At 38.5% G+C, this 13,425-nt stretch overlaps 1 protein-coding gene across 1 annotated transcript in view; it reads right to left on the reverse strand.

Moving 5' to 3' along the window:
- Positions 1-1,856: 1,856 nt before the first annotated feature.
- The window catches only part of EPYC (epiphycan), a gene marked incomplete at both ends in the record, with an annotated part of 39,450 nt that continues 27,881 nt past the window's right edge, over positions 1,857-13,425 (reverse strand). Inside the window, 4 exons of the mRNA XM_079775462.1 lie at positions 1,857-2,027; positions 7,032-7,127; positions 8,393-8,595; positions 10,203-10,361. Of these exons, the coding sequence (XP_079631588.1) occupies positions 1,857-2,027; positions 7,032-7,127; positions 8,393-8,595; positions 10,203-10,361 (629 nt within the window). The remainder of the gene's footprint in view (positions 2,028-7,031; positions 7,128-8,392; positions 8,596-10,202; positions 10,362-13,425) is intronic.

Here is a 13,425-nt window from a genome sequence, read left to right on the forward strand (position 1 = left end):
ACACAGTTGGAGTCCAAATGTTGGTTGCTATTATAACAATGTGTATATATTTGTGGACTAACTTTAAAACAACATTTAGTATGCTTCAAATTTATACTCTAGGCCTAAAAGTGACTTTTGATACTACTGGCTGAGGTATACTCTCTTGTAGCTCCTTTTATTTTACTGTTTTCTTTTTAGCAATGGTGTTCTGTAGCTCTTAATCCTATATAATAAAATGCTAATATACAAATCAACCAAATGTCAAAACGACAGGTCGCTGTGATGCACATTCAACACCATGGGGCAGATGCTCAATGCAGGAACTAGCCCCTGGTAGTCAGTGCGCTCCCACAGGGGGAGCGCCGCCTAATCAGAAGCCAGGTTCATGGCTGGTGAGCACAGCAGTGGTTCCTGCCTCCAAGGGCAGTTGGACATCCCCTGAAGGCTCTGGGACTGCAAGAGGGCACAGGCTGGGCTGAGGGACCCCCCTGAGTGAATGAATTTCGTGCACCAGGGCTCTAGTCCTACATAATAAAAGGCTAATATGCATATCGACTGAACGGCTGATAAGGAAAGAAATTGCTAAGAAATATTTTTTTAAGTAAAACAAGCAAGGTCAGAATAGTGATTATCTTTCATACTTAAATCCATGCTTACATGGATAGATACATACATAATGGTGATATATACATACATGTAGTACATGAATATGTATATTTGTGTAGAAAAGGGAAAATTATTTACATGCAAGTTTTTATTTCTCATGGAAAACCTATAAAGATATGCGGGAAACTATTGACTAGTTATTTCTAGGAAATGGAACTTGGGGTTTGCAGCTGGAAGTAAACTCACCTTTCATTGTATATTCTTTTTTTTCTTTCTTCTTTTAAACATATGCCCACATTATGGTCATACATTTCAAAAAGATCAACTTTTCTCAGAAGGCATTCCTAACTTCTTCCCTAACATGGTTATTATGTCATCACCTATATTTTCCATTTTTATATTTCATTTTTCCCACAGGCACAGAAATACACTAAATAAGTAGTTAATTTAGCAAAGGCCTAAAATGAGTTGACAGGTCTGAAAGATGATAACTATCATTATTCAAAAACTGAAGCTCTGTGTATTATTATGGTTATTTGCATGTTGTAATTATAATGAATATTTTAAAACAAGACCATTATAATTTTTAAATACTTTTATTATTTTATTCAATAAATTTAGAAATAGAAACATGCACTATTGAAAAAAAGAAATGGAAAAGTTTAATTAAAAACATCTAAATCTTGGTAATAAACCTAAAGTGTTCATATTTTAAAAATATGTTTTTATTATTGATCTCAGAGAAGAAGGAAGAGGTTGAGAGAGATAGAAACATCAGTGATGAGAGAGAATCATGGATCGGCAGCCTCCTGCATGCCTCCACATCTGGGTTTGAGCCAGCAACCCGGGCATGTGCCCCAACAGGGAATCAAACCATGACCTCCTGGTTCATTGGTCAACGCTTAACCACTGAGCCATGCTGTCCAGGCTACAGTGTTCATTTTTAATTTTTATTTCTTATGTGCTTAATTTGAAATTACAGAGACTATGAATACCTAAAACTTGCAAATTACATGTGATTTATATCTATGAACTATTTTCTATCATTTAGTTTTGCACTTTCTGTACATCTTTTGGTTTATTCTTGATTTATGGTGTTTTTTTTAAGATTACCTAACTGCAATCATATCTTAATACTTTAAGTTGTATTTTATATGGTGACACCTTTCAGAACACAATGTAAAAGTATTGTCATGCTGAGTTTTGTGAAGAGAGCAGTAAGAGTTGTTTTGTTATAGTAGGCATCATAATGCTAATCATTGTCTAATTTAGACAAGACTCCCAATAGGCAAACGAGGTAGGCACATGTAAGCTTGAGGAGTTTTGCTGAGATTGATAGGGTTTCCGTCCAATCGGATATCTTCTAGTGCCTTACGAATATAAGTCAAATTTTTAACATCACAGAAGGTATCTTCATGCATCTCCAGAATGTTGTTATTCTAAAAGAGATGAAAATAAATTATATAACAAGATATAACATATTATTAGTACTGATTAAAGTGCATTTTGCTTTACCTTATGTTTATGTTTTTTGTTTCTTCTGTATCCAAAATCCACGTTATGTGATTATTATACATTAAACACTTTCTAGGCAATAGGGATAATCAATTAACACAAAGACATGTGCTTTCTCTTATAGAGACTATACTTCTGGCCACTCAGTGTATATCCTATATAATAAAAGGCTAATATGCAAATTGTCCCCTTGACCAGGAGTTCAACCAGCAGGCAGGCCGGCCAACTGCCCATGTCCCCTCCCCCTGGCCAGGCTGGCCGGACCCCACCCATGCATGAATTCATGCACTGGGCCTCTAATATATATACTGTATATATACACTGAGTGGCCAGATTATTATGTGTTCAGAGATCATAATAATCTGACCACTTAGTGTATATCTCTTTTCGATTTAGTGTTGTGTGTGTTTAAATACCCCAAAATAGAATTGCTGGTCCTTCTTTGTCTTTTGTTATAGCCTTTGTTTTCAAGGCTATTTGGTCTAGTATAAATAGTGCTACTCCAGCTTTTGTGGGTTTGTTTTTCTATCCCTTTACTTTCAGTCTGTGTATGTCTTTCAATATGAAGACAGTCTCATGTAGACAGCATATCTTAGGGTCTTGTTTTGTTATTCATTCAGCCACACTATGCCTTTTGATTGGAGCATTTAATCCATTTGCATTTAAAATAATTGTTCATAGATATGTATTTATTGCCATTTTGTTATTTATATTCTTATCTTTTCCCCTTCTCCTTCTCCTCCTCCTCCTCCTCCCCCTTCCCCTTCCTCTTCCCCTTCCCCTTCCCCTTCCCCTTCCCCTTCCCCTTCCCCTTCTCCTTTCCCTTCTCCTTCTCCTTCTCCTTCTCCTTCTCCTTCTCCTTCTCCTTCTCCTTCTCCTTCTCCTTCTCCTTCTCCTTCTCCTTCTCCTTCTCCTTCTCCTTCTCCTTCTCCTTCTGGAAGACCCTTCAACATTTCATGTAATACTGGTTTGATGGTGATGAACTGCTTTAGCTTTTTCTCATCTGTGAAGACCTTCAATTCTAAATGAAAGCTTTTCTGGGTTGAGTAATCTTGGTTGTAAGGTCCTTGCTTTTCATCACTTTGAATATTTCATGCCAATCCCTTTTGGTCTGCAAAGTTTCTGTTGAGAAATCAGCTGACAGTTTTATGGGAGCTCTTTTGTAGGTAACTAACTGCTTTCTCTAGTTGCTCTCTCTTTGTCTTTCACCTTTGGCAATTTATGATGTGTCTTGGAGTGGGCCTCTTAGGATTTATCTTTTTGGGGACACTCTTCTCAGGCTTGTATGTCTATTTCCTTTGCCAGGGTAGGGAAGTTTTCTGTTATTATTTCTTCAAGTAGGTTTTTAATTCCTTGATCTTCTTCTTACAGTATCCCTATGATAAAAATGCTGGTATGCTTGAAGTTGTTTCAGAGTTCCCGTAAGCTATCCTCATTTTTCTGGATTCTTTTTTCTTTTTGCTGTTATAATTGGGTGTTTTCTGCTACCTTACTTTCCAATTCACTGATTTGATCCTCTGCTTGATCTAATCTACTATTGATTCCCTCTAATGCATTTTTCACTTTAGTTATTATAGTTTTTATTTCTGACTGTTTTTTTTTAATGGATTCTATCTCCATTTTTATGTTTCCTATCTCTTTGTTGAAGTATGCACTGTGATCAGTGAGCATTTTTAAAATCAGTGTTTTGAACTCTGCATCTGGTAGATTGTTTGTCTCCATTTTATTTAGTTCTCTTTCTGGAGTTTTGTTCTTTTTATTATTATTATTATTATTATTATTATTATTATTATTATTATTTGGAACATATATGCTGCCTCCCTGTATTTGTTTTTATATGGTAGGTAGAGCTGCTACACTTTCTGGTCTTATAAAGTAGCCTTATGTAGTAGGTGTTCCCCACTGATTTTTATATCCAGGAGATTCAGAGACTTCCCAGCACTGGACCAGTATCCCCAGTCATGCAAGCTGGGAGCTCCAGCTGTGCCCTCTGTGGGACTGTATGAGTTCTCCTTTTGTATTTGACTTGGTTGCTGCCGACATACAATGGGAGGGATTTATCCCAAGGTCAATTGGCTGTGAGAATTGGCCAGAAACAGTGGAGGACTTATTGTGCAAGAGACAACTCCATGGAGCAGGATACACCCAGGGAGACTCTGGTGCCTGCCCCTTGAGTGTGTTGTTGTGGAGGTGGTTGGGTTGTGCTTCAGCTTGGTCTGAAGCTGTCCACCTGGGGTACTGGCTCTGAGGTCTCCTGGGAGGTGCCTCCTGTGCCCTGCGTGGGGCCATCAACATGATCTACAAAGCTGGCAGCAGATGGCTGCTACTTGGAGGTGCCCAGGAGAGGCAAAGTTGCGAATTAAAGCTGGCTGCCACTAGTGCCAGACCTGGAGCCACTTAGCAAGAGGTATGGGAAACACTAGGCCAGATGCTCTTTGAAAGATTTTAAGGAAGTCCGCAATATGAGCCAAGACAGGCTATTTGTATGGAAAAGCCACTGGAAATAGCCTGGGTGGACCTGTAACTTGCATGGGGTGGAATATTGATGAATCACCGAGGTGGAACAAACAGTGTTAGCAAAGTTCATGGAGACTCAGACACGCACCTGCCTGCTGGCTCTGTAGGGGCGGACTCAGCAAAGGAACAACTTCTGTCTGGGAGAAAGCTGCCCCTCCAGCTCTCACCCTGAACCAGACAATTCAGTTGCTCTCCTGTGTCACTGGTACCTTTTTGAGCTGCTGTCCCAGTGCTGGAGCTCAGAGTGAGTGAGTGAGTCAGTGAGCCAGTTGGTGCATAGGCCCTTTAAAAAGAATGCCTGGGACTCCAGCAGCCCTCTGTCTCATAATCCCCACTGATTTTCACCTCCAGGAGATTCAGAGACTTCCCAGCCCTGGAACATTGTCAGGCCTGGTGTGGGGCTGGGACCGCTTCCTCCTCTGGGGGAAAACCTCCACAGCCAAGATACCCCTCCCAATTTTTAACCATCACATGTGGGTGTGATACCAGCTCATTCTGAATCTCTGCCCCTCCTACCAGTCTTGATGTGGCTTCCTTTGTGTAGCCTTAGTTATAGGACTTCTGTTCAGCTAGATTTCAGGTGGTTCTGAATGATGGTGGTTCTATATTTAAGTTGTAATTTTGATGTAGTTATGGGAGAATGAGAGAATTGCATTTATCTACTCAGTCATCTTGGCTGGAAACTCCAAAGGCAATTACTTTTATTTCATTTTTTAAATTAAAAAATGTATTGATTTTGAGATAGAGATAGGAAGGGGGAGAGAGAGGAACATTAACCTGTTGTTCCACTCATTGGTTGATTCTTGTATGTGCCTTGACCAAGGATTGAACCCACAGTCTTGGTATATAGGGACAACACTCCAACCAACATAGCTACACAGCCAGGGCAAGCAATTATTTTGAAAGAAATCTCAGATTGCATACACAAGCACATTGTGTTTAACTATAACATTACAGACCAGGTCATTTTTTAGAGTCACTATCATCACAGACAATAGTAATACATTTAACTCATAATTAGAAAACATATTATAAAATTTCCTTGAGGATGTCCTTGAAAATCCTCCATACAGTCATATATATTAAAAATCACTCTCAGAAAAAGAGATACCAAGACAGAGCCATCCAAACCCAGGATGGGGACTAGAAAGGGAGTAAGGAAGTAAACACTACCAGGAAAATTCTCAAAAGAGACAAGTGTCCAAGCCTCAGAGATAGGTATACATAAAAGGACATCAAAAAGTATGGAAAATGTATATTAATAGAATAAAAGAAACAACACAGGGGTAAATATTTACAGAATCCACAGAGAAAAACATAGAAATCAGAGACCTGCTTTCACATAGCAAAATCATCTTCTCAAAAGATTGCAATTTTACACTATGATATTATGCTATGAACACATAATAGATGCATTATCTACAGATTTATTCCACAAAACATGAAGTTATTACATATAGTTGATTATAGCTGAACACCAAAAGTTATATATGAAATAATAATTTATCTTTTTTGCTTTAGCAACAAAAATGTTTATTTTAATTGAGCATACTTTTGGTATATTTAAGTGAAATATATTTAGAAAATATTAGATCATAACATTTTTGAAAATGTGTTTTCACTCAGTTTAGTGACATTTTAAATAAAGCAGGTTTTCAAATATGTTGGTTTAGGAAAATCTGCATTTTCTTAATCCAGAAAGATGGAAGTCTCTCATTGCTCAGCAGATAGAATGCCCTAGGATTGAATTTAATTCAACACATAAAACCTAAAGCTAAAATGAAAAGACTAGCCCAACCAGTGTGGCTCAGTAGTTGAGTATTGACCTATGAACCAAGAGGTCACAGTTTGATTCCCGGTCAGGGCATATGCCCAATTGCAGGCTCAATCCCCAATGTGGAGTGTACAGGAGGCAGCTGATCAATGATTCTCTCTCATCACTGATGTTCCTACTTCTCTATCCCTCTCCCTTCCTCTGAAATAGATAAAAAATATATTAAAAATAAATAAACAAAATCAAAAGGCTAAAATTGACATTTTCTCCCTGAAAACTAGAAATCAAATTAGACTTTTTTCTTACTGTTCCTCTCTTTTCTAATCCTTACACACTTTTCAGCAGAAAAACAAAACAAAATAAAACTTCCATTCTTTTTTCAAAAGATGCATTATTATTTGGCAAAGAATGAAAATAAAAACTAACATTATTAGAAATAAATCAGTGTTAGGGTCATTAATGTGCAAATACCTTGTAGTCAAACTGAGTGAATGACTGAGAGAAAGGAGGAAAAAAAAGAAAAATTGTCCCAGTGTGTCAACATGCCGTTATAAAGAGCTTCCTGTGTCCCAGCTTCCTCCCTTCTGCTTTTGTTTTCCATGGAGCTATTGGGCATACCTTACTAGTAGAAGCTTACCTGGAGATGAAGTGCTCGTAGGTTTTCTGGGAGAGGCAGAGGGATGTGATCCAAGTTGTTATCTGTGAGGTAGAGGTGATGGAGATCATACATATCCTGGAAACATTCCAAATGTAGGGACTTAATAGAAATTAGTGGTGCCACAGTTACATTTTCCATTCCCTGTCCATGCAATTATTTGTAAAATACCGCATGCCTGACCAGGTCTTGTTTAGTAAAGTTTTGGCAGATTAGTTTTCTAAGTTACATACTAGACAATTCAAATGAATTTTGGAAGAAACGAGGACAAGTAGATATCTCTTGATGAAAATGAAACATGTTTCTGAATCTCTAGGAAGAAACGTGCTTTGTCCACTTTCACTTTGTCAGTTTAAGTAAGGCACTGACTTCTCATTCTCTATTCTGCAATAGAACTTTGGAGATTTTGGTGAGGCATAGCAATAATTTCTTTCATGTAATTGGGATGGAGAAATGAGAATTTTCTCCAACAAAAGACTTCTCTTCCTAGCCTGAGTTTCAGGGAAAAAACAGACTAGCAAGACAGAAAAAGTTTAGACAATAACAGGTCCACTCTAGCCAAATACCACAGGGCAAATTGTGACTCACCACCACCCATGCCAACAAAAGATGAGTGGAGAGACCAGACTTCTACCCTTGCCAGGCTCTACTGAAGTGCCCTAACTCTCTTACCCAACAGAATGGCCGGTAGAGAGAGAGGACTTCCGCTATTGCCCGGTGCTAATGGGTCCACAAGACACCTTCTAGCTACCAAGGAAGTGATGTGATGTCCCTTCAAACAGCATTTTTTGTTTATTTTGTTCAACATATATTTAGAGGAGCAGCTTGAACGGGGTAAAAATTAGTAAGATAGCCAGTGGGTTACTGTTCTCAGACTCTACACTGTTATTCCAAGCAAGTTACTCTAGCCCTGAGCTTGCTTCCTTTACTTAGAAAACAAAATTCATAAGATTAACTGAATCCAGTCTTCTTTAAAGTAATATGGAAGGCTTTTATCCCCAAGGCACCAACCACATCCTGTAAATGTAGTTTACCTTTTTAACCACATTAAATGCTCCCCATCAATGGTGTTTTTGGTAAATACAAATCATCTGCTTAATACTATTTCCAGTTAGCCACCCACTTCTTATTCCATTTCTGGTGTCTGTTCTTGGTGCTAGACCAACCTCAAAATGTACCAGAGCACAGTATTTCCCAAAAGCATGATAAGTAGTGTTGTAAAGTTTACTTTTGGAGTTAAAATCTCATCCAAGTGAATTCCTTTATAGAAATAAAAAGGCTAGTCATTGACCACAAATGGGATGGGAAGATGAAAGTCTTTTATATCCAAACTTAAAACTTACTTTAAATGCTTCTTGCTTTATTCCTTTCCTTCCAAGTCTATTGTTGCTAATATCAATGAATGTCAAAGTGGTTGGCAAATCTGGAAGTTGCCTTATTTTGTTGTCACGTAGGATAAGCTCTCTGAGTTCAGGCAGCTTTCTGAATGCATCTTCATCAATTTCAGATATTAAATTTGATGTCAGATCAATCTTCCTTAAATCATCTAGGAGAAAAAGTGAGGAAGTAGTTAATATTCTTGAAATGTTCTGTTCACATAAAAATATGAATATAAATTTCTTATATACAAAAAAGCATAAGCATGAATTTAAGTGGCAATATCAGTTAATTAAAGAATTATTTCTAAATACTTTAGAAAATGTGTTCCCTGTGAATACTGTTCATGTTTATGAAATTATAAGAAATTATAACTTCAGCAAAGAAAGGGGCACATTATATTTAAAATAACTAGTCTTTCCCCAATAGTCTAAATAAACTATGTCTGGATTTTACTACTTAAAACATTTTCCACAGGGATAACAGATTGTTGTATTTTTCTAGTGGTCAAAGATATATTAGTATAAAATACAAAGATATTACAAATACATTTTTAGTAATTAAAACACTTTATGAAGACAAGTACAAAAATTCTTCTATGTTGGCAACAATTATAATGTCAGAATTTAGGCTTAGATTCTTTGATCATAAAATAATTGAGCTTTAATTGAAATCCCTTCAAACAAAAAAATTCTCATAAATAAATGATCATGACACCTTACTCTTATTGCCATAAAATGATAATAAGTTCTAGGCTATAAAATAGTTACTTATGATTTTTATTTAGTTACAAATAGTTTGTTGAAAATATCAATAGCTATATAGTTTCTTGCTGACCTTTAATTATTCAGCATTTTTTTCTTATAAATAAAACAAATCTTCAAATGGTTACATGAGAAAAAAAATAATTGATTTATGAGACATCTATTCTAATAAAAGGGTAATATGCTAATTAGACTGGATCGACCGGATGTCTTCTAGCGTCCAATGTCCTTTCAGACAAAGCCACAGTAGCGGGGGCTGAGGCAGAGGTCGTTAGGGATGATCAGTCCAGCAGGGGAGCAAGCAGTTAGGGGCAAGATCAGGCCAGCAGGGGAGCAGTTAGGGGAGAGATCAAGCAGGCAGGGAGAGGAAGTTAGGGACATCAGGCCAGCAGGCAGAGTGGTTAGGCGCTACCAGGCAGGCAGGCAGGCAGGCGAGCGGTTAGGAGCCAACGGTCCCGGATTGCGAGAGAAATGTCTGACTGCCAGTTTAGGCCCGACCCCTGCAGGGTCCCAGATTGGAGAGGGTGCATGCTGGGCTGAGGGACCTCCCCCCTCCCCCCATGCACGAATTTTGTACATGGGGCCTCTAGTCTATATATATAAAAGCCTAAGCGACCGGCTGATCAGCTGGTAGCTATGATGTGCACTGTTCACCAGGGGGCAGACACTCAATGCAGGAGCTGTCCCCTGGTGGTCAGTGTGTGTCATAGTTTAGTAGCTATGACACGCACTGACCACCAGGGGACAGATGCTCAACGCAAGAGCTGCTGAGTGACAGCAACTTTGCAGAGTGCCCTCTCGCACTCCAGGACCCCTCGGTGGAGATGTCAGACTGCTGGTTTCTGCCCGATCTCTGCAGGCCAGGCCAAGGGACCCCACTGGTGCACAAATCTGTGCACCAGGCCTCTAGTATTTAATATTCAGCTATCATTTCCAGAACCACTATTTTACAGTGCATAAATTTTAATAAATTCTGTAAAGAAAAGAAGGCCATTAGTGCTATCATCCATACTTAGGCTTGCGAAGTCATTTCTGTTGATCTTTTTAATTCTGTTAAAGCGGGAATAGAAATAAGCAGTGTTCTTGGGCAGTGGAGGAATAGCATCAAGTTCATGGTCATCACAGTATACAGTGGTACTTATACAGGTACACAGAAGGCAGGTTGGAAAATCTAAAAGATAGATGCAAATAATTAAAATTAAGTAACAAAAGCAATTTCTAACAATGTGACTAGTAATGTTTGTTAAACAAGATTACAGTCTCATGCAGACAATTCTGATATATTTCATCTTTTCTTATATAGTTTTCTGTAAATGGAATACTAGTCAAATATACCAAATAAAGCTGACCCAATAATTAGTATATTTTTGTAATGTTAAAAAATTATTATGTGGACACTGCACAGTTGTTGCTTTTATATTTAGAAATTCTATCTTCAAATGTGAACATTAATATTGCCATTTTTATAAATTTAAAGCATCACATACAATGTTTGTATTAGGTCATTGATTCAGTAATTAAACACCCCACTGAAACAAAATCTGCTTCAAGAAAAATATAGGGTAATAATCACTAGTATTCATTCACTCAGTATGTATTTTTTAATCTTTTCTATGTAAATGGCACTATGCTAGCTAGTGAAACAGTGGTGAGCATAGACAGAGATCTATTTTATGATCTGATATGTAAGAAGAATGATAATCACACAAATAAATGAAATGATGACTGTGGTAATATTATGAAATATCATATGAACATAAAATAGAAAAATTTGACCCAATTTGAGAATCGTGGTTCTCTGAGAAGGTAGTAATTGAGTTGAAATCTGCAAGAAGAAAAGGAGTCGATTGTGCTTGTGTGAGGGAAGCATATGCAGACCGAGGAAGCAGCATGTGCCCTGGTCCTTCAGTTTGGAGGAAATGAAAGATGGTCCATGTTGCTGTAGCGTAGAGAGTACTGGAATGTGTAGGACATAATATGTATGTCCTAATACGCTGTGTTACAGATTTTGTTCCTTATCCAAAGTATTATCAGATTTGCATGCTAATATATCACTCTGCTTGAAGGTGTGGTGGAAGTCTGAGGGAGGGCCAGTGGGCAGAGTGGAGATGAGTTGTTGTAGTCTCTAGGGTAATCATGATAGAAAAGACAACAGAGCCAAAAGATATTTGTTAGGCTGGATTATATATCAATTTATTAATCTATTTTTCTCCATCTATCACACACACACATGCTCACACACACACACACTCACACGCACACACACAGACACACCTATCCCTCCTTCATTCCCTGTTTAGTACTCATGTAGAGGACAGCAGTCTTCTAAGGGAGACAGAAGTAATGTTCATAAGGAAAGGAGGGAAGGAAGATAAGGCAATATTATGGAGACCAAGTGGAGAAAGGGTTGGAAAGAAAAGGAAATAGAAAACAATCAAGGCTGCTGAGATGCCAGGCAAATTAAAATATCTCTTGGGTTGAAAATGTCTCTTGGGTTAGTTGTGATGGTTATAGGAGGCTTTAGCAAGAGCTGTGGAGTGATGAGGCTGGAAGCCAGATTACAGTCAACTAAGGAGAAAGTTGGATGTGAGGAAATAGTTACAGCAAATATAGACAATGTTATTGAGATATTTGTAAAAAAGGAAGAAAAACGTTGGTGATTACTTTTAAAAAGTATTATTTGTGTTGTGTTTAATGAGGGATATTGACTAAGCTAGAAGGTTTGCAAGAATCCAAAGGAGCAGAGGTTAAAGATAAAAAGGGTCCCTAGAGGGCAATAAGAAATTAAGTTTAAAGCCCAGTGAGAGAATGCAAAGCCACTTGCTGGAGGACACGTTCCTCTGTGGTAATAGGAGGGGTGTAGTTGTAGGTAATTATATGTCTGAAAACAGAAAGACCAAAGAACTTCTGACCGGAAGATTGCATTTTCTTTGTGACGTATATGACTAAGCTTCCTAAAGAGTTTGAGGAGTAAAGGAAGGAGGAGAGGAAGGTTGAAAGAGGTGAGATGAATGAAGAAAGTGAAATAAGCCATGATAATTACAGAAGAAGAATGTGATGGAAGAACTTCCTTGAGATTGCTCAGTGATCAATTCATCCGATTTAGCTGAACTTTCCTGGTTTTAGCATTGAAAGTCCCCTATCTTGGAAACCCCTCACTCACAGAGACACATTGTTGCCTTAGTTCAAAGATCAAGAACTAGTAAAGCAACTAAGATATTTAATTAATCATCCCCTATAGTTTTTGTACAAATATACTTCCTGCTCAGCCTTTTTTGAATTTTTGTTCAAGCAATGATAAGTTTCCCATATTCTTTATAAATTTTACAATGTCAGCAGAGGTGAAAGAAAAACACTTCGGCTGTTTAATCTCAACACAGTCAATAGGATGAAGGAAATTATACCATAATTTATGTGACTATATGCCTCTGATTCTGAATTTCTAGGAAACACTGGATTGCAGAAGATCTGGGACAACATTCACTCAAAGATCTTACATACTTTATTGATGCCATACTCAGCAGTGAGCTGTTATATGCATTTTTCCCCCATAATTTTCAACCTGTAAACTTTTTAAGACCTTCCTGCATTTCACATGTGTGTGATTTGAGTGGTGTTATCAATGTTTTGGTAAATATTTATTATGTTTTTTCTACTTAGCTTAATTATAACAATTTGTATAAAACATTCTAAGCATTGCAACTCCCCTCACAAAAAAGAACTAGTAAGGCACTTACTAAAGTTGTATTGCTTTCATTAAATATAAAAATCCTATATCCTATCTAATAAAAGAGTAATATGCAAATTGACCATCACTCCAAGACACAAGATGGCCACCCCCATGTGGTCAAAGATGGCTGCTCCCATGTGCACACAAGATGGCTGCCACCAGTTGGCCTGCAGGGGAGGACAGTTGTGGGCAGTTAGGGGGTGACCAGGCCAGCAGAGGAGGGCAGTTGTGGGTGATCAGGCCAGCAGAGGAGGGCAATTGTGGGCGATCAGGCATGCAGGGAGGGCAGTTAGGGGTGACTGGGGCAGCAGAGGAGGGCAGTTGGGGGAGACCAGGTCAGCAGGGGAGGGCAGTTGGGGGGCACAAGGCCAGCAGGGGAGGACAGTTGGGGGGACCAGGCCTGCAGGGGAGGGCAGTTGCGGGGGACCAGGCCTGCAGCAGAGGGCAGTTGGGGGGGGGCAGGCCTGCAGGGGAGGTCAGTTGGGGGGGCAGGCCTTCAGGGGAT

The sequence above is a fragment of the Cnephaeus nilssonii genome, assembly GCF_951640355.1.
Source record: "Cnephaeus nilssonii genome assembly, chromosome: 6".
Classification (NCBI taxonomy): domain Eukaryota; kingdom Metazoa; phylum Chordata; class Mammalia; order Chiroptera; family Vespertilionidae; genus Cnephaeus; species Cnephaeus nilssonii.